Genomic DNA, 24071 nt, shown 5'->3' on the forward strand with positions numbered 1-24071 from the left:
GGAGAGCACCTGGGAGGATGGGGGCCCAAGCTGTGACACAGACTGTCATCACTCACATGGCTCTCCACACTCTGCGGGGGTGCACGCTTCTGCCTGCTCTCACACTGCCTCTGAATGACGGAACAGAGCTGTTCAGTGGTCATTCTTCCTATCTTTATCGTACTGATTTGCAACATACTTCGCTACTCCTAAAGATATCCTAAAAGATACTTATTTCTTGTTGCTCTGTGACATAATCAGGAAATTACGAAATATGTAATGGCACGATCCAGAGAAATGGCTGTTCCAATAAATCCAGTGATGCAGATAAACACTGAACATTTCTGCTTTCTAGCATACCCCCGTGTTGCCAAATGAAAGTTCACAGGAGTTGCAATACTCTTTGGAATGAAAAAGTCTGAAAGAGTGGTACACTGAAATGTGGTGACTATGCTCTTTGCACACCTCAGGTGCTTTAGTAAATTTCCATACTCAGGCTTAGTGAGTTTTCTCATTTGCTTCACGCACCCTCAGTACACACAAGATTATTGCTGACAATTTATGATTTACAGCTCCAGATTATGCTATGATCCCAAAACATATGTCTAGGCTGATATTTGGTTTATTCTGTTTTGTTCAGTTTTTTTTCCTCTCTGCTTTTGTTTCACTTACCCGTGTTACCTCTCTCTTCACAAACAGACAAACATACCTCCAGATTAGGTTCTCAAAAGTAGATTTTACATTAGAAACCAATATAAAAAATTTCTTTGTAAATGTTTTCTTAAAACTACAAGCGCATAATTACTCCAGCAAAATGCTTGCAACACAAATAATAATAATAAAAAAGTCAAATGTAACCCCCCTCCAAATGTAATGGAATGGAAACTGCCTTTTGAAGATGTCATACTAATAATATGTAGGATGTTAAAGTAGTATTACTAATATACATAAGAAAATACATTTTTAAAAAAAGATGTGGCCTGATATTGAGTATAGATCTCTATTTCTCCTTTAAAATTCTTCTTAGGTTTGAAGTTGTATAGAGAAGTCAATCAAAGAATCAAATATGGACTTTCATATTTGATTTCTTGTATCATATCAGTGCTAATGTACTGGGGGCCACCACTCCTGAAACACTCACATAAGCAGCTTTATGCAAGGACATTTGCTCTCCAGCAACACATGTTGCTCCATATCAATTTGACTATGCCTACATTATTGATCTGAAGGAAAATGCACAACTTGAGAAAATAGGAGCTACATATCTTTTCTTTCTTTTGGCTCTATGTTTACTTGAGGATTGGAACTGTAGAATAATTCCATCCTTTTCTTAGTGGTCTTTCTCCTTTAATTCTTTGGGCAACATTTGAAAATTAAACCCTCCCTCACTTAAGAAAAAGACCTGACTAAACTGATTTTGGTGACAGTCATACTCTACAGGTCAAAACAACTTATAATATTCTGTCAACTCAAAATTCAGAAGTAATCTTCTGCTTTAGATCAGAAAGACTTCTGATGTTTGTAATACCGACAGCCCTTTTATCATCTGTTCTGAGCACAGCATTTGGGAGGGCACTGTGTGATATGAATTAAGCTGGAATTATAGTGCATACATGTTTTGACATGACTGGGACAGCAGGGTCAAATACATCAACACAGTGCCCTTTATTGCTCTGTTAGTCTGGAATGACCAATTTAAGATAATTGGATCTAATTTCCAAACAAATTATTCAGCATAAATTCAGTTTGACTTTATGTCAAAAAGACTGATGTTTAACCTCATGTCTTCCAATCCAAGGTGGTTCATTTTGTCAGCTCATAAAAGAGGAAAATCCCTTGTTCACTGAGCATAAATTATACTTGTAAACCTTGTTTTAAGCAGAAAAAGTTAAAAGGCAATTCCTCATCCACAGGAACTATGGGCCTGGTTTGTTTTCTAATTTAGTAGCAAAACCAAGTTAAGCGATAGCAGGTTAACATTCTTGCTTAACAGAAAAATACAAATGTGTTTATATGTTGAAACCACAATCAGCTATTTAGGGTAAGAACTAGAACAATATCTTCAGAAAGCATTTAATTTCGATTAAAAATAAACAGTGATGAAGCATGCACCAAATAATTTGCAAATTGTTCTCGTTCAAATTGTTCTCATTCAAATTTGACTTATTTGTGGTACTAATTTTGTAGTTTCAGTTTTCCATCCGTTGAATCCTCTTACATCATTGACTGGTAAATTGAAAATCCCTTTGTTAGAAGATTTCTGGTCTGGTGTAGGTATTAATACATCATGATCAAGACTGCTCTTACATTCATCTTCAAGCCTGAACTTCATAAACTGTTACTTTTCCAGTCCATTCATCCTCCTAGTAACCATTCTGATGATTTCTAGTTTTTCTGTAACTCTTCTGCATTGCTAAACCAAAATGACGTGTAGTATTCCAGTGTCTACACCAGTGCCAAATACAAAGGTAAAATAATTGCTACACTGCAGGGAGATAGAGCTATTTATTTCCTTTAACATAAGCATGCTGCTACAGTTTTGAAGCAACAGTACTCTCCAGCTTTCTCTGGAATCTTTCTGTCAGTGCAGCATGTTCCAGCCACTCATTCAGTGGCCCATAGCCTCTCTAACAGACAAGCTCTTGGTGAAATTTGAGTTCAGCAGGAAGCAAGAAACCCTGTGAAGAGAAGAAACCAGATTTTACATCCTGAGTTTCCAGGGCGTAGTGTATCAGCCTTTCCTATGAACACCTTGAAAATCTTGCTTGCCTGCACTGAAGGTGATGATGGACCACCGAGCATCTGAGCCTTCCTACTGCAGTGGAGCTAGATCTTCACTCCTGCCTCAGGCAGAGATCTGTCATCTCTTCAATCATATACCCGTCAGTCACTTCACTCCTATAGCCACAGTGTTGTAACTGGAAACTCATATTGAACCAATTTTCTACCCTGTCTTCAAAGTGTTTTTTTTGTCATTACTACCAACAGTCCAGTTCCCATGCCTTAACTGTGGCCCAGCTCTCATTCTGTGTACTACAAGCTTGGAAATGTTTGCCTTGAAAACTTGGTAAGCATTCAGTATTGCTCTGAGTCAACAGGTATTCTTCATTATCTGTCGCTATCCTAGTCTTACAAATGAAATCAGGAGGAGTATTGAAAGACCTCAGTGCAAGAATCCACTGTTATAAAAATACAGGACAGCTTTGTGTAGCCTGTATTCAGTTAAGATACAAGCAGCTGTTCGCTCGGAGAACTCTTCTGTGCAGGCACACTCATGCTATCAAGCAAGTTTGCATTTCTTCTTGGACTTTGTTGCCTCACTTTATCTTAACTCCACAATATGGCATCTGTATTGTGGCATTGCATGTGGTAATCTAGTTTAAGAAAATAGCACAGGGAGCCTAATGAGCTTTTATCCCTTGATGTCTCTGCTCTCACCTGAATCCTTATAAAAATCCTTCCCAGACATCAACCACAGGACATTTAGGGCTTATTTAGCCAAACACATCCATCTCTTACCTAAGGTACAAGGACAGGAAATGCCTCATTGACACTCCAGACATACCCAAGAATTGGGCATTTTCACCTTCATCCTGTAATTAAAGCAGAATGATTAAACCCTGGTCACTCATTTCAGAACTGGAAGAGGAAGAAGAACCACCCACAGATTCGAGATTGATAGGGCACAGAGAGACTGTTTGCATCAGACATGCTGTTTTGATAAACTTAAGCAGTGCTTTTCCCTCTTTCCTGTTTAGCAATACTCATTTTCTGTGCTCCCTCTCCTTCTGACCTTGTTATTTTGTATTGGGAGCTATAATCACAACCAAGAATTACACAGAAAATATGAACTGATTATTTCTTGTCGAAAAACAAAACTAACAAACTTTGTTCAGATAGACATATGCTGCCTTCGCAGCCAATTCGGGTTCTATGTCACCCTCTTTCTTCTGAATGCTCTGCCCCCTTTCCCTGCCGGCTCAGCATTCCCTTTGTTATTAAATGGAGGTCGGAGGTCAGGGATTGATGTTAACCTGGAGAGGGGGCAGGGAGGCAATCAGCACACCTTACTGTGATTTCAGGACAGAAGGCTTTTTCTTCATTCGCCTTCAGCTTGGAAAGGTCCAGTCAATCTTAAACTAATAAGAATTTGTTAAACTGATAATAGGATAACCAGAACCCAGTCCAAATATAAGCCATTTATTCTTCCTTTATCTATTAAATATCTCACTTTTTACAGTCTGACAGCTTCTGCCAAACCCTAATCACTCACTTGCTTGATTGCTACCTCTTTCTGCTCTTTAGCCCCTCTGATATCTGCCAGCTATCACTGCCAGCTATCGTATTTCCACAAAACACAAGCAAAGAAATCCCTCCTTCATCAGCCTAACTTTATGCAACTGAACCACCATCCTGGTTCTCCTTTTCTAATCACATCAAGATTAATCTCTCTTTTTCCTACAAGACCTCAAGTCCCTCTACACAGACCCACATTTCTTACCCAAGTTTGTTTAGCATTCCATATCAGCTATCTTGGCAGTAATGTCAGCCTGTTTATTTTTTCATAATAGTTTCCCACTCCTTTCCCATTCTATCTCTCCTGCACACGGTCCTCAGACAATTCATGTTCAGGCTACCCATATTACATCAAACCGGTAATTTTGTTTCAGTCATTTCAATCAATGTTCTCTTAGTTGACAAATCCTGTTACCTGTCAAATTTTATCTTGCCTTATTATCTGTTTATTAATGCTATCAGAAGGCTTTGGTCATTAAAAAAAAAAAAAGAAGGATGTATGTGATAAGAGCTGGTAGTTCCAGGTAGGCGGACAAGCATGATCACCACCAAGGACTGATGAATGCAGGAGGCATGGTTTCATAAGCTCTTTGTCCTTCCATTTGAGCACAGATGACTGCAAGGAGACTCTGCCAGGTTTATGTGTGTATTTGTGCCAGACTGGCTTTTTACATTTGTGCAGTATATTTAAATAAGAACTACACTTGAGAGACTTATTTCCCATATTTTATATATACTGCAATAATAATAATAAACAGGCAATAGATAGATATATTGTATCTTCTTTAAAAGCAGCCCTATTCCAGTTGGAAATCAGTCAAGAAATTCTCTGGTGGTGAAAGGGGTGAAATAACTTTGAAATCCATGGAGATAAAATAATTTACAGCAGTAGAGAACACAATCACTAACTTCAGTTTTGATAATATTGAGAAAAAGGCATTTCAAAAACACACATATAGTCAGCTTCTGTTTAAACCACTGCCAATTTTGTTCTAATAGTAAGTCTCTTGCTTTCCATTAAGTAGCACAAGGAAATGACAAAGGGTCAAAGTCATAAGCTACAGCAAGGAAAATTCAATTTGAATATTACGAGAGGGAAAAATCGCAGTGAGAGTGGTACAACACTGGGGCCCAGATTATCCATAGAGGCTTCAGCTCTGCTATGATCCATCTGGATTGCTGTTTGCTCCATCTGGTTCACAGCCCTGGTTGTGTAAGAAATGTAGTCTTGTTTATCAGAGTGTATCATGGTCACCGTCCTATGCATATCTGTCTGGACAATATAGCCTAGTGTCATCCATCTCTGCAGATGCGGTTGCTACAGTTTATTTTTTTTTTACATGGGGCTCTGGAAGGTAGCACAGACCTATAGAGTTAGGAGGGAAAATAAGCCTGTGAAAGGACCTGACCTCCCAGTCCAGTATATATGTGTCAGAATACATATATATATACTCTTTTATGTAAGAAAATCCAGCATAAAGACATCTTTCAGCTTAGAGACTCGCAGGTTGCTCAGACAGATGCAATGCAGCAACATAGCACATAACTCTCTCCAGTGTGTGAGGAAGGAAGAACAAAGACCTGAGAGGTGTAATGCTGAAAAGTTACTCTGGCACTTTGTCACGAAGGACATCCACAATTCAGCTACTGTTCCTCATTACCACCACTGGAGTCACCTGCCTTTCCTTTTCTATAAGGGAGGGTTTTTAGGCTGACAGCTTCACCGTACACATGGATACACTATTTGTATACAGCTGCCAGGTGAATTTCTCCTCTGGATTAAGCAGTCTTATCTGCCCAGTTTCATTCCTGGCCACATTTTTCTGCTTTCTGCATTGTGAAAGCACACAATGTGTTTCTCCACATGGAGAAGCTGCCCCAGGGTAGTGATCAGCAGGGTCAGTTCACCAGTCAGGTTCACTGCATGAAAGCCCACCTGGTAGCAGGAAGGTGAAGTAGGAGTGGCAGCAACTTTTCTATCAGCAATGTGCACTTAATACACTTCAAAAACTACCCTATAATTTTTCTTTTCCATGCTTTTGACTTCTACAGCCCTACAAAACAGTCCTAGAGAATTCTTCCAGCAAAAGAAAATTAGAATGTCACCACAGAAACTTACTGACTTCCCACTTCAAATATGCCAAAAATATGAAATATATCTGCTTCTTAGTTACACAGGTCAACTGACTGTATATTTATTCTTCCCCTTAGCACACACTAACTACACAGATTACTGATCAAGTCATGAAGTAAGCACACAAACATGTAAATAAAAAGATTACAAAAACAAAGAAGCTACTGCAACAACCCACCATGCTCCCCCCGCAACTACCACAATAGCAGGCTATAGCCACCACAACTTTAGTGCAAGACAAATTGCTGGGAAGCAGAATCAGTTACAATAAACTAGCAGTGAGAGCAGGGAGAGAAAAGCTTTCCGAGATCCAGCAGTATATAAGGAATTGTGGGCCCTTAAATTACACAGCAAAGGGACTGCTCTGGTTTGATGAAAGGTTGTGAATGTGTATGTATCAGGCTTGGATCCTGGAGAGCATATTCAAGCTTCCTATAATTTCTGTAGTTGCTGCAGGGTATGTGATGCTCAGCTGAAGCCAACATCTGCCCAACAACACAACCATAGAGAAGCTACAAATGAATTTCAAATTTCAATAAACATTGGCAGTAAATGCCACAGAACAACAGGGAGTTTGAAGTCAAATGACACATCTGAACTTTCCGGTTGGTCCAATAGTTGAGTTCAATAAAAACTGTGGACAGCAGTCCCAGGCTAGTACAAATACAGTGCAGATATATTACAAAATTTGCCTTCCTCCTCTTGTTTCCTCCATCCACTCCTGATTTTTATTTCTCTGATCTCTACTCAGAACAGAACTTTGTTTTTCTGAGTGTAGGTGGAGTCAAATGACTTTTGAGGAGAGGAGGAGGGGATTTGTATAAAATCTGATGCCTTACACATCCTGAATGAGACAGATCGGTTTATTCAGATAGCCCGATGGTTGTTCAGATGAGAAAGATGACCTGGTGGTTTGCAGTACAACTCAAGAACTTACATACAACTGGAAGGTGAAGGAAGGTGAAAGAAAAGCTTCATATACCCTACAAGCCTTGGTTGCCTGAATAAGGTAATTTCTTGATACTATATTTGATTTTTGTTACTTCAAACTGATTGCTCAGAGCATTCAGGCCCTCTTTTCCTCCCGATATGCTCTGTCAATAAACTGTGTTATAGATCATATTTATTAGACTGATTACTTCTAAAATGATGTTATGATGTTATGAAGTTAGAAAGGAGAATTTAATTAAGAGTTCCTCCTGAACTTGTATCTCAAGAGCAGTAACTAGCACAGCTCTATTGTATATCAAGCTGTAGTGGCCAGTGAGCATCAGCAGAGCCAATCTGAGTGTTATGAAGACCATAAGGTATCTGAGTGTGACAAACACAGTAAGTACCTGTTCCTTGCTAGTGTATAAAGGCACATACGGAGGAAGTTTCAGCATAATTTACAATTGACTTTCTTATTTCTTCTAATACAACAATTAAGACAAGATTATATTTGTTAATCTGCTGACAATTTATTAAAGATCTACTTTGTATTTAGTTTTTTGTAATTCCTGTTTCAAGGTATCAGCTTTTGGTAAAAAGTAGTTGTACCTCTGTGTACATCAAGTATGTTTTTCTTGCTTTTCTCTTTTTTTTGCTAAGTCTGAGTCAAAGGTAAAGTACTATACTTGTACTGGAAACTCAAATCAAACCTCCACTTATGAATAACATTTCTTTATCTAAGTGTGGAAAAATTTAATACTTGCCTTTTTTGTCTTCCTGGGGAACCTATTTCTGTAACGTATCATCAGCTCACAAGGAGTCCACTCAGCCTCTAAGAGAGAGTGAATACAGTTATCTGGGGAGTTTTATATATGAATTGCATGAAAACAAGAAGATTAGGATTCATACCAACATTGATTCCACCACTCAGTTGTTCTGCAATGTGCAGCAAATGTATTCAACTCATTTGCTCTTTTGTAAAAAGTGAATTAGAACATGGAACAAGATAACCAGGTAAAACAAGTATCAGTCTTCACAAGTTTATATGGCACCCTCAAATGCAAGCAGTCAGATAAGCGTTTTATAATTTATTTTTATTATTGTTTGATAAGCCTTTTGAGTCAATGACATGAATAAAAGCAGAAGCAGCTTGGAGAACTTGTAGAGCATGAATAGAGGAACACCTGCAGTGTCTCAGAAAGTACCTCTCTAGCTATTCAGCTGCAAAGATAAAGGTTGCACTCCTGCCTGTGTGTTCTTGCTGGCAAATTTTGCTGTAAGGATAATGATACTACTAGCAGAGCTGTCTGCTCCTGCTGATGAACACACCAAGCACAGATGACAGCCTTGTGGCTTTCCTGATTGAAGCCCCTGTCTCACAGGGCATCCACTCCAGCTGCCATGAGAAATCTTGGAGGTAGGAGTCAGTGGGATCCCAGAGTGATGAGTCTTCCAGACATGGCTTTATATTCTTTGAGGAATCTTGTGTGTTGGCACAACAGAAAGAGGACTTTCCCTTCAGGTTTTTTCTCCTTTCTTTTAAAAGACTAGTTTCAGGGAGAAGATGAGAAACTGAAGATACTAAAACCTTACTGTTTACCATTATTCAATAGCTAAGAGCAAAATGAAATCCTGTGTGGGTTTTTTCAGCTTACGTTTTTTGGAACTACATCATCTTGTAATAAACTTTCTCTTGCAAGTGAAGGAGGAAGAAAGCAAAGCATGGTGTCAGAAGCATGTTCACCCATTGCAACATCTATACTTTCTTCTACCCTGTTCAGGCATTCCAACCCTTCCCAACAGTATGTAGCTGCACTGCTTTCAAATCCATAGGGCTGTTGGAGATAACTACATTAATCATGCAACTGAAACAGGAATTTCATTTGGAGTTACATGTACCACTGTGATCATTAAAAGGGACTCTGAGGGCTGCATTCTGAGCTGTGACATAAAAGATATATTTGTTGTAAGGAAAAATGCTGTTCATCTAAGTTTTGTGAGCAGTAGGGCCTGATTTATATTCCTCCTGGAGCAGAGTTTGCCTAATGAAGGTGAAGGGTGCTGGGTGGTGTCAGGAAGTAGTAGATTTTATCATGCCTGTTTTAGCCTGGGTGCTGCCTGGTAAGTAGCAGGATTTCTCCTATCTGTCTTGTGGCACAAATCATAATCCCTTGCCCAGGCATGCCCATGCAGAATACAGGAATATCAGTATCTCTCTGCCTAGGCAGGCTCATTTAGCTTAAGTCTTGCATCTTTTTTATGTTCTTCAAGGCCTCAAACAAAATTATGACCATGGTACTTGAACCCAGCAATATCAGAAAACATGGCTACAGCTTGATCTAGATTCTGTATTTTCTCATAGTATCTGAGTACTAATATGAGTATTAACAGTTTTAACCTTACAAAATTTATGACCTTTGGAAGTATTAGCTGCATTTGCCAACTGAGAAAACAGGCACAGCAAGATCAAACAACTTGCTTAAGGTCACCCAGAAACTGTGGGAATGAAAACCAGTTTCCTTTATATAGACCTCAACCACAGGGCAGTCCTCCCTCTCTTGTGGCTGTTCTAAGATTTTTCAGGATGTTGTCTGAGTTGTTGTGCAACTGATTACTCTGTCTGGCTAACTATGTCCGGTGCCACATGTTAGTCCAGACATGTCAGCAGAATGATTTTGCTTCTGACATCTAAAAGGCTCTGATGGATTCTTTCTCCCACCCTGCTAAAGTGATTTAGGTCCTCTTGAGATCATATAAATCAGTGAAGCAAATCACAAGACTAGTGACTGCTGCTTTGTACTGTATAATTTCTACTGGTATGGATTTCCCTAATACTCATTTTTCCCAGCTGCACACAGGGAAGATAATTTTAAGGATAGTACATCCGGCAATCTCAAGCTCCCATTCTCCCTCCAAGAGAGAAGTGTCATCTCTTCTTGGTCTTCTGCATTTTGTACAATATGCCTGCCCAGAATTTAGTGTCCATGAAGAAACCAGAAAAATGAATGTTTCCCTGCCTCAGCCAGATCCTGTGCCCACCATGCACTATATGATTACTCCAAGTTTGTCACAAAATTTCTAAGGGGAAATACACTTCTTTGATGATGTGTTTAATAAGATGTTCTTGCCTATTAAGATGCCTTCAAAAGGAAGCATGCACCCCATTTTGGCAAAAATGCTTAGCAGTGTAGGAGCCAATAATGTTTATAAATGCTAAAATGCTGAGGACCCTAAAATTCTTACGCAGTGTTCCTTGTAAGTCAGTCACAGCTATATTGGTTCAGGCCAAAAGTGGATCTTTAAGATTAAGAACAGAGTAAGGATAAGGTGATACTTCCCGAATTTGGACTAGCTGCAGCTTGGACACTTTCTGAGTCAGGGGCCATTTTAAAACATTTGTTAATCCTCAATAGTTTTGTACAGCACATATTTATGTAATATTTCCATGTGAAGTTCAAGTATCCACAGTCTTATGTGGCAGGAAGCTCCAAAGTTTCACAGTGTACAGGTAGTCCTCAGATGTCCAGTACCATACCTCATACTGGTTCCCTGATTTACTCCTCAGAGACCAGAGTAACACAAAGTTTCATGCTGAATACCATTTCCGAGATCACACACATCTTTTTACACAGGGAGAAGACCAGTTGTCACTGGAATTACTGAGATAACATTGTAATGGTTCTGAATTAGAGATTTGCTTACAACAGCAAGAATTTTTAAGTTTATACATTCCCATGTTAAAGTCGCAAATTCACATGGGATTTTTAGTGACAAAGCACAAACAATAAAAAACAGGTTTGCAGTATTCCTGGAACTTATGCAATTATTAAAAAATGGAAAGTGTCGAGATTGATAGAATCCCATAGTGAATACCTTCAATGGGAATTCTTTTGGTTTTAAATGTCATTTTCATATTTGCCAAATGGGAGGTGAAGTATTTCTCTGAGAGGCTGCCATCTCAGGAATGGAAAGTCCACTAGGTTCAGACTTCCAGATAAGTGAAGTAGCTTCCATTTATTTCCATTTATTGGATACCCAGAATATTGAAACAGACTGATTTCCTGTCCTTTTCAGCTTGGGAATATTTTCTTTTTTCTATAACATCTTCTGTTGCACTAGTAATACCACTCATAGAAGCAACTTAGCAAATATAATAGTGATTTATCTATACACACAAAATTATGAAAACAGGCTGATGGGTACAAACAATTGCCTTGATGGCTTTACAATTCATTAAATTGATTGCTATGCTCAGAGAATGTTAGGAAGTATGGTAATCTATGAGGCATTTTATTTTCTGTTTACTATGATATATTGGTTTGAAAAATGGTGCGATAGGGTTCTTGAAGTTACTAGAAAGGGTAGGATCCCTGGTCTGTGTTTGAAAATTTGCATATCTGCATCTTTTCTCATAGTCTTCTCTCTTATGTTCACATATGCATGCTTCTTTTTCTTTTTCCTGCACTCCATACCTGAATATTTTTCCTTTCTTTTTGTTTTCTTTTGTTTTGCTTTCTTTACTCAGTCTTCTGTCTCCTGGGGCATCAGTTCCTCAGGTAATATTTTCAGTCAAACTGCTGTAATGCATATTGTATTTTAATTTGGTAATTAATCTGTGTAAGCCATTCCTAGAATACTTTAATTCATTTCTTTAACAATGAGCCTTCTACCAATTTGCAGATCTGTTAAAAATCCTCATCACCATCACTACCACTGCAGGAAAAAAAAAATCAAAAGCCAACCCAAAGCCCAGAGAAGATCTGAGAATTAAAAAAGATGCAGGCTGAAGACAGCAATCCACCAGATGGTGGCTATGGATGGGTTGTGGTAGTGTCAGCCTTCATGGTGATGGGCCTCACTGTTGCTGTTCTCAAGACTTTTGGTCTGTTCTTTGTTGAAATCCAGGAGCACTTTGATGGACTTGCAAGCACCACTTCCTGGATCACATCAGTAACTATTGCCATGTTTCATTTAGGAGGTAGGTAGAAGTGCTCCTCTAGCATTTCATTTTAATGTATTAACTACTAAAACAAGTTTGAAAAGCTTCCTTAAGAAAAACCCAAACCAAAAATATGTAAGGACAAGACTTTCTTCTTCTGTGTCTACAGAAAATACAGAAAAATTTCTTACAGAAAATTAGCATTTGCTGCCTCAGATATGGAATTGGTTAATAATGACACTCTAGATACACAGGAATCTGATTGCCATAAAGAACTTCATGTTCCTGAACTCATGATTCAGTTTTGCTACAGGCTTTGAGTTAAACTAATTGGAAATAATTCTAATAACCACAGAGCTTGTTGAATCAAGCTCTTAAACCAGTTTGTGCACGTTCATTGATCTCAGAGCGACTGTCACTTTTCCAAAGTACTTTTAAACTTAAGGACTGTAACCCTGTCTATCAGATAAACCATCTGCTACCAAAATGATGATTCTCAGTCCTGCCTTCTCACACTTCTCCTTTCTGTCTTTGCCAAGATCCCCCTTCTTTGCATGTATTGCCAGTTCTGGCTCTCCTTTAACCCCTTTAGAATGATTGCAAGTCATTTATCTAACAGAAAACTCACAGAGTTAAAAAGAAAAAAAAAATCAGTTCACTCAGAGCACAAGAAAGACAAGATCATGCAAGCAGAGCGTAGGGGAAGAGAGAGTGAACTATCCCAGTCAAAGGCAATGAGCTATGGGAGCAGGCCAAATACCATATCTCACCAAATGAAGGAAGAAAATAGAAAACATACTGCATTTGACTCAGCTTGGTTGTTAAGAGAGTCCTTTGCGCCCTTGTAAACTGCATGATCCTTCACATGATGATGATGATTCTAAACATGTGCAGGCTTGAAATGTACAGAATTTGTGAAGTCTGCTCTACATATTCTCATACAGGTATATGGTTGTAATAGGTAAATATCCTTACATAATAAATGCTATCATAATTTTGTTTGTGAAGACATTTCATTGCATAGACACTATATAATTATATGCATCCTACTCAGTCCACACCTATCAGTATTACCGCTTGGAATTGCAGTACTTCCAAACATCATGAACAACTGATCTTTCTTTAAAAAATGTATTCAGAAGAATCAAAGAATAATCCACAGTCAAAGGATAAAGCAAGTCATGGGTTGAAAAGATTTTATCAGTTCCATAAACTGCTATCCTTGATGCCTGTTTTGCAGTGACAGAAATAATTAATTGAAAAAAAAAATTGAAAAACTTGCTTCACAGACCACAGAAATGAATAAATCTATCAATCTGGTTTACAAATTAGACTTATCACAGACCTACTGTGATACTATTTTGTCATTCAAGCGTACAAACTTAATAAGAAAAAAAAAACAACGTAAGGTTAGAAGAACTCAAAGTCCTGTTTTAGTTAGGTTTTGTTTTGGTTTTAACACATATTTACATTATATAGGAATGTATCAAGGAATTGAGCATATTACTAATATCAAATATAAACCAGCAAAACTGTATTTGCCTAGCCAGGTCTGAGACCAGCCTAGTTCCAAGAAGGCAGCTATAATTTTCAGCAGAAATTGTTTTTCATCCTTTGAGATGAAAACAACCCTCTTTCAGTGAATACAGCTTGATGGCCAAATGTTCCAAAACCCCTCTGTATAGCAGTCTATAATGTCTCAGGTCAGTATGTAATTGTCCTCATCTTCTCCTGCCTTTGCTTCATTTACAGGGACCAGAAGACTTTCTGCTTAAGATCATCTGAACCTCCAGTTCTTTGAGCATCTTTCCGGGCCTGGCTTAGTCTTTCTTATCGTGTTCTTCTGGGAAACCTTCAGTGTCATTTGGTTCAGTATGAAGGATGATCACTGAATTATTATTTTGTCCTGTCTGGATCCTTCCAACATCAGCTCTGTTCTTGTATGGAAGGAGAGCATGTGCTTCTACTCCCAGGGTTTGCACTTGCAACAGGCTGTTCAGTTTACCAGAGCAAGGGTTCTCCCCACCACAATCACAGGCTTTCTCTTGGTACTGATGTACACATCCCATCACCTTTCTCTTTGCACTGTGATTATAATCCCTTTTCATTTCTTGTAAGTTTTCTGTGTGTTACTCTTTATCCTTCCAGACTGTGGAATCTAGCTATTTTTCCCATTTCTAGTTCTGTGGTTAGCTTCTTTCCTTCTCCTTCTACCCCATGTTCAATTTCTGCCTATCCTCCTTTTTCACTATTTAAAAATTGGATTTTGGTAGTATTTCTGCTCCAACTGCAGATCTCTCTCTTGTCTTAAAGCACTTTCATGGAAGTTATCCTGAGTCTACTTTTCTCTTTTTTTTTTTTTTCTCATCATAATGTATGATTCTCCAACTGTATCTGCTTTATCATGTCTCATCCACTACATCTTAGAGACCGTGACTGAATTTTGGTATAATTTTTACATGTTTATAAAATCATAATATTTTTGCTGTAAATTCTGATGAGACATCTGGGGTTTGTATAACTTCTGCCAGGTCTGTCTGCTATCAGACAATGTACATCCTGCACATTTTGCAGCCATTATACTCTGCCAGATTTATTTCACTCATCCTAGCCACCAAATTCTCTTAATTCTGATCCTAATACAGGTGAACCTAGAACAACCTGCCCCTACAAACTACTATGAAACCTTCCTTACTGACTGCCCTCTCTTCATTGTCTTCCTACTTATTTCAACTTCCAAGCATGGTCCTCGTTAACTGAATTCCAGTTCCCACCGATGCCAGGTGGTACTTGGGAGTCCCCTAGTGGTCAAGGCTATTTAAAGAAGTCTTACGGCCTTGACCTCATCTCTGTGATGCTGGTGGAAAAACAGCGAGGCAATATAACTGATCCTTAATTAAACAAAAATATCCCTGACATTTCAGGTGCTTCTAGATAGTGAATAGAGATAAAGCAGTTGCTGCCCTGTCAGATCTGTACCTACTGCATTTTTGCCCTTGTGCTGAACAGTCCCTGCACTCTGCTGAAACTGTACCCCTAAAATAAAGATTTAAGAAATGAACTGCAAATTTCCTGTAAAAAGCATAACCACAAAATAAACACTGATTTTTTGTCCTTTATAAACTTTTGTAATTCCATAAAGATATGATTTTGCAAAACTAACAAAGGTTATTTTCCTCCAGAAAGTTTCCGTGCCAACCATATCAATAATACAGTCTCAATAATAAAATTGAGTTTTCACTTCCTGCTAAAATTCTACACTAGTTTCTGTCACGTTGCTAGTTGTATATCCTTACATGAAATTCAGTAGAACTGTCCTGCAAGGAAGGCACTGAAATGCTCTTTCCCTTTAAAAAAGATTACATATTTTGAATATATTTAAAAATCTGACCGCCAGGGACAGTCATTTCCCTGTCAGTAAGGATCCAAGTTTGAAATTGCAATTGATGTCCTGCTCCATCCAGAAGAATTAAGTCTGCTTGAGACAAGAGTTATAAGGGTACTTTATTTGACTTATTTGATTATTTGGTCATGTCAATCAGCTTAATGTTCCTAATGTATTTTTCTTTCTCCAATTTTGCTGCTGATCCAGCCCCTGTTGCCAGTTCATTATGTGCACGATACACCCATCGGGCAGTTGTGATCACTGGAGGACTCCTGGCTTTTTCAGGAATGGCACTGGGATTTTTTGGATTCAACATGGTCTGGATGTATGTAACGACTGGCTTCCTACAGGGTATGACTTTATGGCTTTATGGCTTTCTTCCAGCAGCAACTCAGAGCCCTTATCTGAGGGTGCTAGTGGTAGGAGTTTTGAAATCTGATGTATATTTTGATTTCATGAGCAGCTAGAACCAACAATGCTCTTAAAAGGTGTCTTCCCGCCTTTCCCACTCTGGAAATAAGAATTTGTGCAGGAAACCTGCAATGACAAAGAAGGTAAATAATTAGATGCTAGTAATTTGCACCTGCAAATTATATACAAGCACAAAATGAAAAATGTTTTGTTTTTCACTTGGAGACAAGAGCCTTGTGAAGGTTTAAAGAACCTTCATAAAGAGTACTGGAGTACAAGAACGCAAAGATCCCAAATTTTGTTCTTTCTGTAACATTATCTTATGTTTTGAACAGAGGCCCAGACTTTCACTTGATTTCAATCCTTTCCTTTACTCCAGTGAAAAGAGGCCAGAAAGTTGCTTCCAACAATTAACAGATTTTCCTGGAACAGGAAGAAAAGCTGGCAGGGAATAAAATAAACCATTTCAAATTCCATGCTGGATGCCTGGGAAAATGTCTGGAATTTGAGCCCTTTGGCGGTCCTGGGCTGCCAAATAATCTAGGGAGCCATTAAAATCACTCTAAGTTAGAGCAGGTTTGAAGTCTGCTCAAAGAAGTCCGGCAAGAAAATGAAGAGCAGATAGAGGTAATATACCAGCTTTCTTCATGTCCTGCCTCACTTGCTACCCTGAGCACAGTTCAGCACAGCTCAGTTTAACTCATCTAGTGCCAGCCTTAATTCAGACAGTATAGACACTCAGATCTGTCTAGCTTCAACCACATGACCATGTGATTTCTCACGCAGTGCCAAAGCTGTCAAACCAACTTCTTTTATCTATTTATTTAAGTAAGAACTTCATGATCCTACTTTTTTGCTTGAATATATATGACTTACTCTTACAGAATATGTGACAAATTTACTCCTACAGGTAGTACAGCTAAGCTCATGCTGCTGCTAGGAACAAAAATGTTTAACTTCTACACTTTTTAACTTTGCAAATAGAGGAGCACTGACTGCTTTAATTTCCTTCACAAAATACTCAGTAGTGTCTAACCTGTGCTATTTCTATTGTTTTTCAGGTCTTGGGATTTCCTTTTCATGGACACCAGCCATTAGCATTGTTAGCCATTATTTCTCCAAGAAAAGGGCTTTGGCCAATGCTATTGCCAGCGCTGGAGAATGTGCCTTTGCATTCACATTTGGACCGTTTTTCCAGTGGTTGATTAGTCAATATGGATGGAAAGGTGCCCTCTTGATCATAGGTGGCATCCAACTCAATATTTGTATTGGTGGAGCACTGATGCGACCCCTGGCAAGCAGCTGCCTCCTTGAGGCTCACCATTCCAAAACTCGAACACCACCTGGCAAGAGTGCATCCAGGATAGACAAAGAAGATAAGTCTCCTATCACACACAAAACCTTCAATTGGATGCTTCTGAAGCGACCAGAGTTTGTACTTTATGCCATTTTTGGCATATTAGCTGCTATGAGTTTTTTTGTTCCTCCGTTATTTTTAGTTCCATTTAGCTACAGCCTGGGAATAGATGAATCATGGACTGCATCACTCCTATCCATTTTGGCTATGGTGGACTTTGCAGGCAGACTGCTGTGTGGCTGGTATGCCAATCTCCACGTTACCAAAACCATTCATTTGCTGGTGATGACAATTACACTGATCAGTACTTCCCTGATGCTGTTGCCACTGGCTAACAATTATGTTTCCTTGGCAATATTCACTGGCTTCTATGGATTCTTCTTTGGTACGACAGTCGCCATTCACATTACAGTGCTGGCAGATGTTGTAGGCATGCCAGAATTTGACAGTGCTTTAGGGCTTTTCATGCTCATTCGAAGCTCTGGAGGTTTTGTGGGGCCCCCTCTTGCAGGTAAGTTAAGATGATACTCTGCCAAACACAGTTTACAAAGTTTACAAGAAGAAAGGGGAGTGGTAACCCAAACTGAAAAGATCTGGATCTGCACCCGAATTTCCCCCTTTCTTACCTCGGGCGTATGTAAGCCAAGAAGTATAAAAAACAAATGGTTGGTTTAAATCCTCTCGAAAATACACTGTTCCCTCTCTTCTCTGTGATTTTAGAGATACCTGTTCAATATGAAAGCAGGGATGAATGGCAGGGTTCACTTGGTGGTGTTCCTGCTTCCCACAGAATGCCACTTGGTGGCCTCCCACTCTCTTGCTATGAAAGTGTGCCGTTAGGACAAGCAGCAGACTCATATTTTCAGAGAAGAAACTGAAATTTGAGACTAGAGATGTTGCACAAATGCTGGTATTGTTGGAAGGTTTCCTATAGAAGTTCAAATTGAACATTAGGCTATGCAAACCTCAAGGAAATATTCACAGAGATGCCTGCTGTTTTTAGACAGCATTTGAGACAACCAATATAATAAATGGGTGAGGCAGCACATAAGAACAGTGGGAAGAGAGAGAAGACAATGAGACAGCACATGGATTTATGGACTGGCAACAAAGTATAATCATCTTGGAAAAATGCACGGCAAATGAACTGCAAGCTGTAGGGACTTTACAAAGTGATATGGCAGAAAAATGACCAATGTGACTAGTAAATGCACACAGAGTCCTCATTCAAAGACCACTGCTCATGCACGACAGTGACTTCTGTGGTAATGGCATCACTAATAGATTGCAAATGGGTCAGACTGAATACTGGAACATTTTAATTTACTTTTGAAGATATAGGAACCAGGAAGATCTATAGAGAGTTTGAGACAGAACAGTATCAAAAGTGTGTTGGAAAGATCTGAAAATAATACAAAGGTAGCAAGACATTTATACAGTGGCTGGTCAGTAGCACTGATTATCTGGGGATCAGTTTGTGTACATATAGTAATCTGCAATTACTGTATGTAGTAATACCATTTGTGTACACATAATAATCTACAAAGAAAGTATGGAAGAGCAGGGAACCCTAAGTGCTTCTCAAGCTCTCCTCTCCCACTCTGAGAATAAAATCTAAAAGATTTAAATTCAGAGTTCCTTTGACTACATAGGGCTGATGTCAGGTTAGAGGGTGGGCTAGAGACTACACTAAATGTGAACAAGCCTTCCACAAGCAAGCAGTTTTCATCAGCCCACAAAGGAATATGCCATCACACCCACAGAGCAGCTGATATGCTGCTGCAGTACTACTACTACTACTATACTAGTGATTTCTCAGTACAGAACAAAATGGCATTATGTATTTTGGTTGATTTAAAGCTTCTTGAAAACCAAGGTCTTTTTGTTAACATCTGTGACTCCTTGTAAAATGATGAAATGGAAGCCTGTTATACATCAGACAAATTAACCAACTATGTCTTCCGCAGACAAATCTCCTTTCCTTCTTTAAATTCTCTTGTGCTGTACAGTTATGGTCCAAATTACAGCAACTGATGACAGCTACACCACAGAACATGGGGCTACTCAGATACACAGCTGCGTTGTCTGGGGTTTTTTTCTGCCAGTATCTTCACTGTCTGCCACACTTTAGGTTGGAAAGTGCTTCAAACTGTGTATCATATTGTTTCAGTAGCAACATACAAAACAATGGGATGTGAATTGTGTTTCAAATTTTAAAATGCTATAATAGAGTGATGTTACATGTGCTTATGATGTAGAAAGCTGCAAGACAGGTACGTAGCCAGCACACTGACTTTGTGAGAGGATATGTTCACACTGTTGAGCTAATTCACATTAGCCTGTTTTCCATCAATCACATTTCTGTCACTTGTTTCTCTCTAGGTCTGATTGTGGACATGGCTGGAGACTACAGAGCAGGCTTCTACATGGCAGGAGCCACTCTCATCCTATCAGCTGGATTTTTAGTTACTTTAGATCAACTCCAACAGAGAAAAGAAAGAGAAAGCCAGACTAGTACTAAACCAGAAAAGTCAACATTATCCTACCCTTCCCTCCATCTCCTGAAACACAACAACAGAAGCTATTGAGAACACAATGTAGTGGTGTAACTACACTGGACCTCGGACAGCATTTCAGGACACATAGAAGTGTTTTATTTTAGCCAAATTCCCTATTAGTAGGATTTACAAAACAACAGAAGTTTTGGGTAGGAATGTTTGAAACTAAGGAAGAAAGTAAGTAGTTCACAAGCAAACTAAAGCAGTAACCATTATCATATTATTTTGATGCTGAAGTTGCATTTCGACTATACAAGTCTTCAGTACAGTCCCACAGGGCCATGCTAAGTGAATTAGGGAAACTGTGGTCTAAATTAAATTGCCATGAAGTGTGTACGCAGCAGATAGAAACTCTACTCCCAAATGCAGACTGCAGCTGTCACTATCAAACAGGAAGAGGCATCACCTCACAGATGTTTAGCTTGGGGAAGCAGTGTTCAATATTTTCAGTAAACAAGTTGGATGTGAAAGCATGAGTACCCGAATAGAGTTTTGAGCTAAAGATTTGCAGGTACTCTACAGAGCAGGGCTGGAATCAGATAAATAAATAAACCTGATAAATGGGAAAAGGTACATACGTGATAGAAAACAGTAGAGAGAAATACAGTATTAAATATCAGAAGTAAAAAGCAAAATACATCCACATAAAATGAAGAAGGATTGATGAATAGTAGAAGAAGACCTATGGCTATGGTGGCCTTCAAAATGAGTAAGAATCCCAAATGCAACCTTGCATTAAAAGTACTAAATGTTCTGTGTTATTGGTAAGATAGAAGAGATAATGATGCTTGTAAGGCTTTAACTGGAAGAAGTATGTAAGTTGCAAAGAATTAAGTGGAAAAAAATGAGAAAATTAAGAAAACACAACCTAAGGGAAAAGTGTAAGAAATAAAGTTTTTCTGGTTTAGAAGACAAAAGTATTTACAGGGCACAAGAACAGCCTTCAAATCCATAATAGGCTGACATAAAAAGACATTGTAGCCTGTTAAGCATGGAAGCAGACTACAGGGAGAATACGAAAACAGAGAGATATCAGAGAATAGGTAAGACATGAGCAAGAATCTAAATATATTTGATTGCACTTCTAAGTAGTATGATGGACTAGTTGACTTCCCTTTAGTCCCACATTCCAACTATCCTGAGACAAATACTTTGAGTAAATACTCTGAGAATGAAAGAGAGTCTGTATCCACATAACTTTTATTTTATCAGTGGGAAGAGAGAACTTAAAAGAAGGGAGGAAGGGCTGGATCACATTTAGAAAAAACAGTAAAAGAAAAAAAAATAGCACTTTAAAGTTCCCAAATTATCATGATTATCATAGCTGCCCTACTTATGAACTTTTTATGAAATTTTTACCATGGCTTCCTCTGGGAAGTTTAACATAAATCACTCCTCTAAAATAATTACTTCTTGTCTCATAGAATAATCAGTATTTCAAAAACTTAATTTAACTTACACGAAATCAGCTGAGCCACTAATAAATCAACTACCTGTGAGGGCTTGATTGCAGAATGTAGACTGGAAGGAACACAACTGGGCGTGTTGTAGCACAGTCCTGAAAAACTACTTTTCAAACTTGTCAATGGAAAAACTTGGATTTTTCTAGAAGTATTAGTCTTCAGTCTTCTGCAGGGTTCCAATATTTAAAATAACTCTTCATTTTATAAAGTGAAAGGAAGGGTTATTGGAGGCAGGACAAATGGGGATATGTTTAATAGACGTAGTTTCTACCTCTGCCTTTTTGTTAAAATTCTGTATTTTATTTACAAGTCCTGTCACTGATTTATTTTGACATGTCCTGACATCAGACATGGGCAATAAAGAAGACACTTAGTGGCATGCTGTGCTCTGCTCCACAGTTGTGCATGTATTTTAGAATACAGTAAAGGAGTTGACAAACACAACTGAGTTCAGCAGAGGATCACTGAGAGGCTGTGCAACTGGGGCTGGTTCAGCCAGGGGGGAGTGGTGGCTCTGGAGGCACCAAACAGCAATCAGGCACCAGGAGAGACAAAGGAGATGCAGGTGGGCCGTTCACAGTGGTGCTTGGTGTGAGGGTGAGACAGCAGCACAAGTGGAAACATGAGGAGCTCAGGCTGAAGCTGTGAGGGCAGCCCAATGGTGGGGATGTGGTCCAGGGCAGTTGGGTTGATGCCATCCTTGGGGCTTTTATGGCCTGACAGGGTGAAGTCCCGAGTATCTTGGTCTGAGTCCAGAACTGACTCTGTCAGGGCTGGGGCTGGAGATTTCCCCATTTCCCACTAGCCTGAACAGGATCTTGTGAGAAATGAAAAGTCATACTCTTATTTTCTTGGCTAAATGCACAGAATAGAATTAGTCACCTGGACACTCTGTCATTTGATGGCTATGTATGTGTTTAATGGCACAGAAGTAGTAGAATCATAGAATCACAGAAAATGCTGAGTTGGAAGGGACCCATCAGGATCACTGAGTCCAACTCCTGGCCCTGCATAGGACACCCCAAGAGTCACACCATGTGCCTGAGACCATTGTCAAAATGCTTCTTGAACTCTGCCAGGCTTGGTACTGTGACCACATCCTTGGGAAGCCTGTTCCAGTGCCCAAACACCCTCTGGGTGATGAATCTTTTTCTTGATGTAAAACTAAACCTGCCCTGATGCAACTTCAGGCCAATCCCTCAGGTCCTGTCACTGGTCACGAGAGTGAAGAGATCGGTACTTGCCCCTTCACCTCCCCTTGTGAGGATCTTGAAGACCAGAATGAGGTCTCCCTTCAGTCTCCTCTTCTTCAGGCTGAACACACCAAGTGACCTCAGCCACTCCTCATACAGCTTCCCTTCAAGGCCCTTCACCATCTTCATTGTCCTCCTTTGGATGCTCTCTAAGAGCTCAATATCTTTCTTGTATTGTGGTGTCCCAAACTGCACACAATATTCAAGGTGAGGCCGCCCCAGTGCAGAGCAGAGCAGACTGGCTGGCGATGCTTTGCCTGATGCCCCCGAGGACAGGATTGGCCCTCCTGGCTGCCAGGGCACTGCTGACTCAGATTCAACTTGCCATTGATCAGGACCCCCAGGTCCCTTTCTGCAGAGCTGCTCTCCAGCCTCTCGTTCCCCAGTCTATACACACTTCCAGAGTTGCCCCATCCCAGGTGCAGAATCCAGCACTTTCCCTTGTTAAACTTCATATAGTTCATGACTGCCCAGTCCTCTAATTTGTCAAGGTCTCTCTGCAGGGCAGGGAATTAACAGCTCCTCCCAGTTCAGTGTCATTGGCAAACTTACTTATTATTCCTTCAAGTCCTGTGTCCACATCATTAATGAAGATGTTGAACAGCACGGGACCCAAGATGGAGCCCTGTGGAACCCCACTAATGACTGAATGCTGGTCTGATGTTGTTACTCCATTCACTATAACTCTCTGTGCCCAACCTGTGAGCCAGTTGCTCACCCATCACAGTTATCCAGATGTGTGCTGGACATTTTGTCCAGAAGGGTACTGTGAGAGTAGTATCCTACTACTCTCCACTAGCGAGAATTTTGTTACTGAAAAGTATCAAAAGCTTTGCTGAAGTCTGAAAATATTACATCTAATGGATTTCCTAAATCAAGGAGGCTACCTTGTCATAGAAGGAAATCAGGTGTGACAAGCAGGACTTTCCCTCACAAAGCTGTGCTGGCTGTGACCAATGACTGCATTGTCCTCCAGGTGTTTTTCAATACCGCCCAGAATAATCTCCATACTGAAGTGAGACTGACAAGCCTGTAGTTCCAGGGTCCTCCTTCTTGCCATTCTTGAAAATTGGGACCAGTCAGCTAGGACCTCTCCAGATTCCCAAGACCACCTGAAAATCACTGAGAGAGGTTTTGCAGTGACATCAGTTAGCTCCTCAGGGATTCTTGGATGAATCCCATCAGGCCTCATAGATTTACAGGGATCCAGCTCAAGCACCAGATCCCACACAAGTCCAGGGTCAACTTGCAGTCATGGTCTTGAAGCTCAGGGCACTGAGATCCCCTTGGTCTGCCATCCATGCTGGACAGAGGCAAAGAAAGCATTAAACATCTCTGCCTTGTCTCTGTCCCTGTTTGTGAGGTG

The 24071-nt window shown here is 39.6% G+C and overlaps 2 protein-coding genes across 14 annotated transcripts in view; one reads left to right on the forward strand and one right to left on the reverse strand.

Moving 5' to 3' along the window:
* Positions 1–8102: 8102 nt before the first annotated feature.
* The window catches only part of KIAA2026 (KIAA2026 ortholog), an 89913-nt gene continuing 73944 nt past the window's right edge, over positions 8103–24071 (reverse strand). For 7 of the 13 annotated variants that reach the window (XR_001873710.1, XR_001873716.1, XR_001873715.1 and 4 more), the window contains one exon: positions 15770–16200. The gene's annotated coding sequence lies outside the window, so the exon portion shown is untranslated. Of the gene's footprint in view, positions 8172–11811; positions 11917–15769; positions 16201–24071 lie in introns of those variants that run through there. The other 6 variants (XM_017808116.1, XM_017808117.1, XM_017808114.1 and 3 more) reach the window with 3 other exon arrangements.
* On the forward strand, positions 15037–20040 carry LOC108494047 (monocarboxylate transporter 2-like). The gene is given in 3 exon segments (XM_017808121.1): positions 15037–16014; positions 17136–17942; positions 19814–20040. Coding segments are annotated over 3 exon segments (1239 nt in total). The 5' UTR covers positions 15037–15809.

This window comes from Lepidothrix coronata, unplaced genomic scaffold (genome assembly GCF_001604755.1).
Source record: "Lepidothrix coronata isolate B3197 unplaced genomic scaffold, Lepidothrix_coronata-1.0 Scaffold22, whole genome shotgun sequence".
NCBI classification, from domain to species: domain Eukaryota; kingdom Metazoa; phylum Chordata; class Aves; order Passeriformes; family Pipridae; genus Lepidothrix; species Lepidothrix coronata.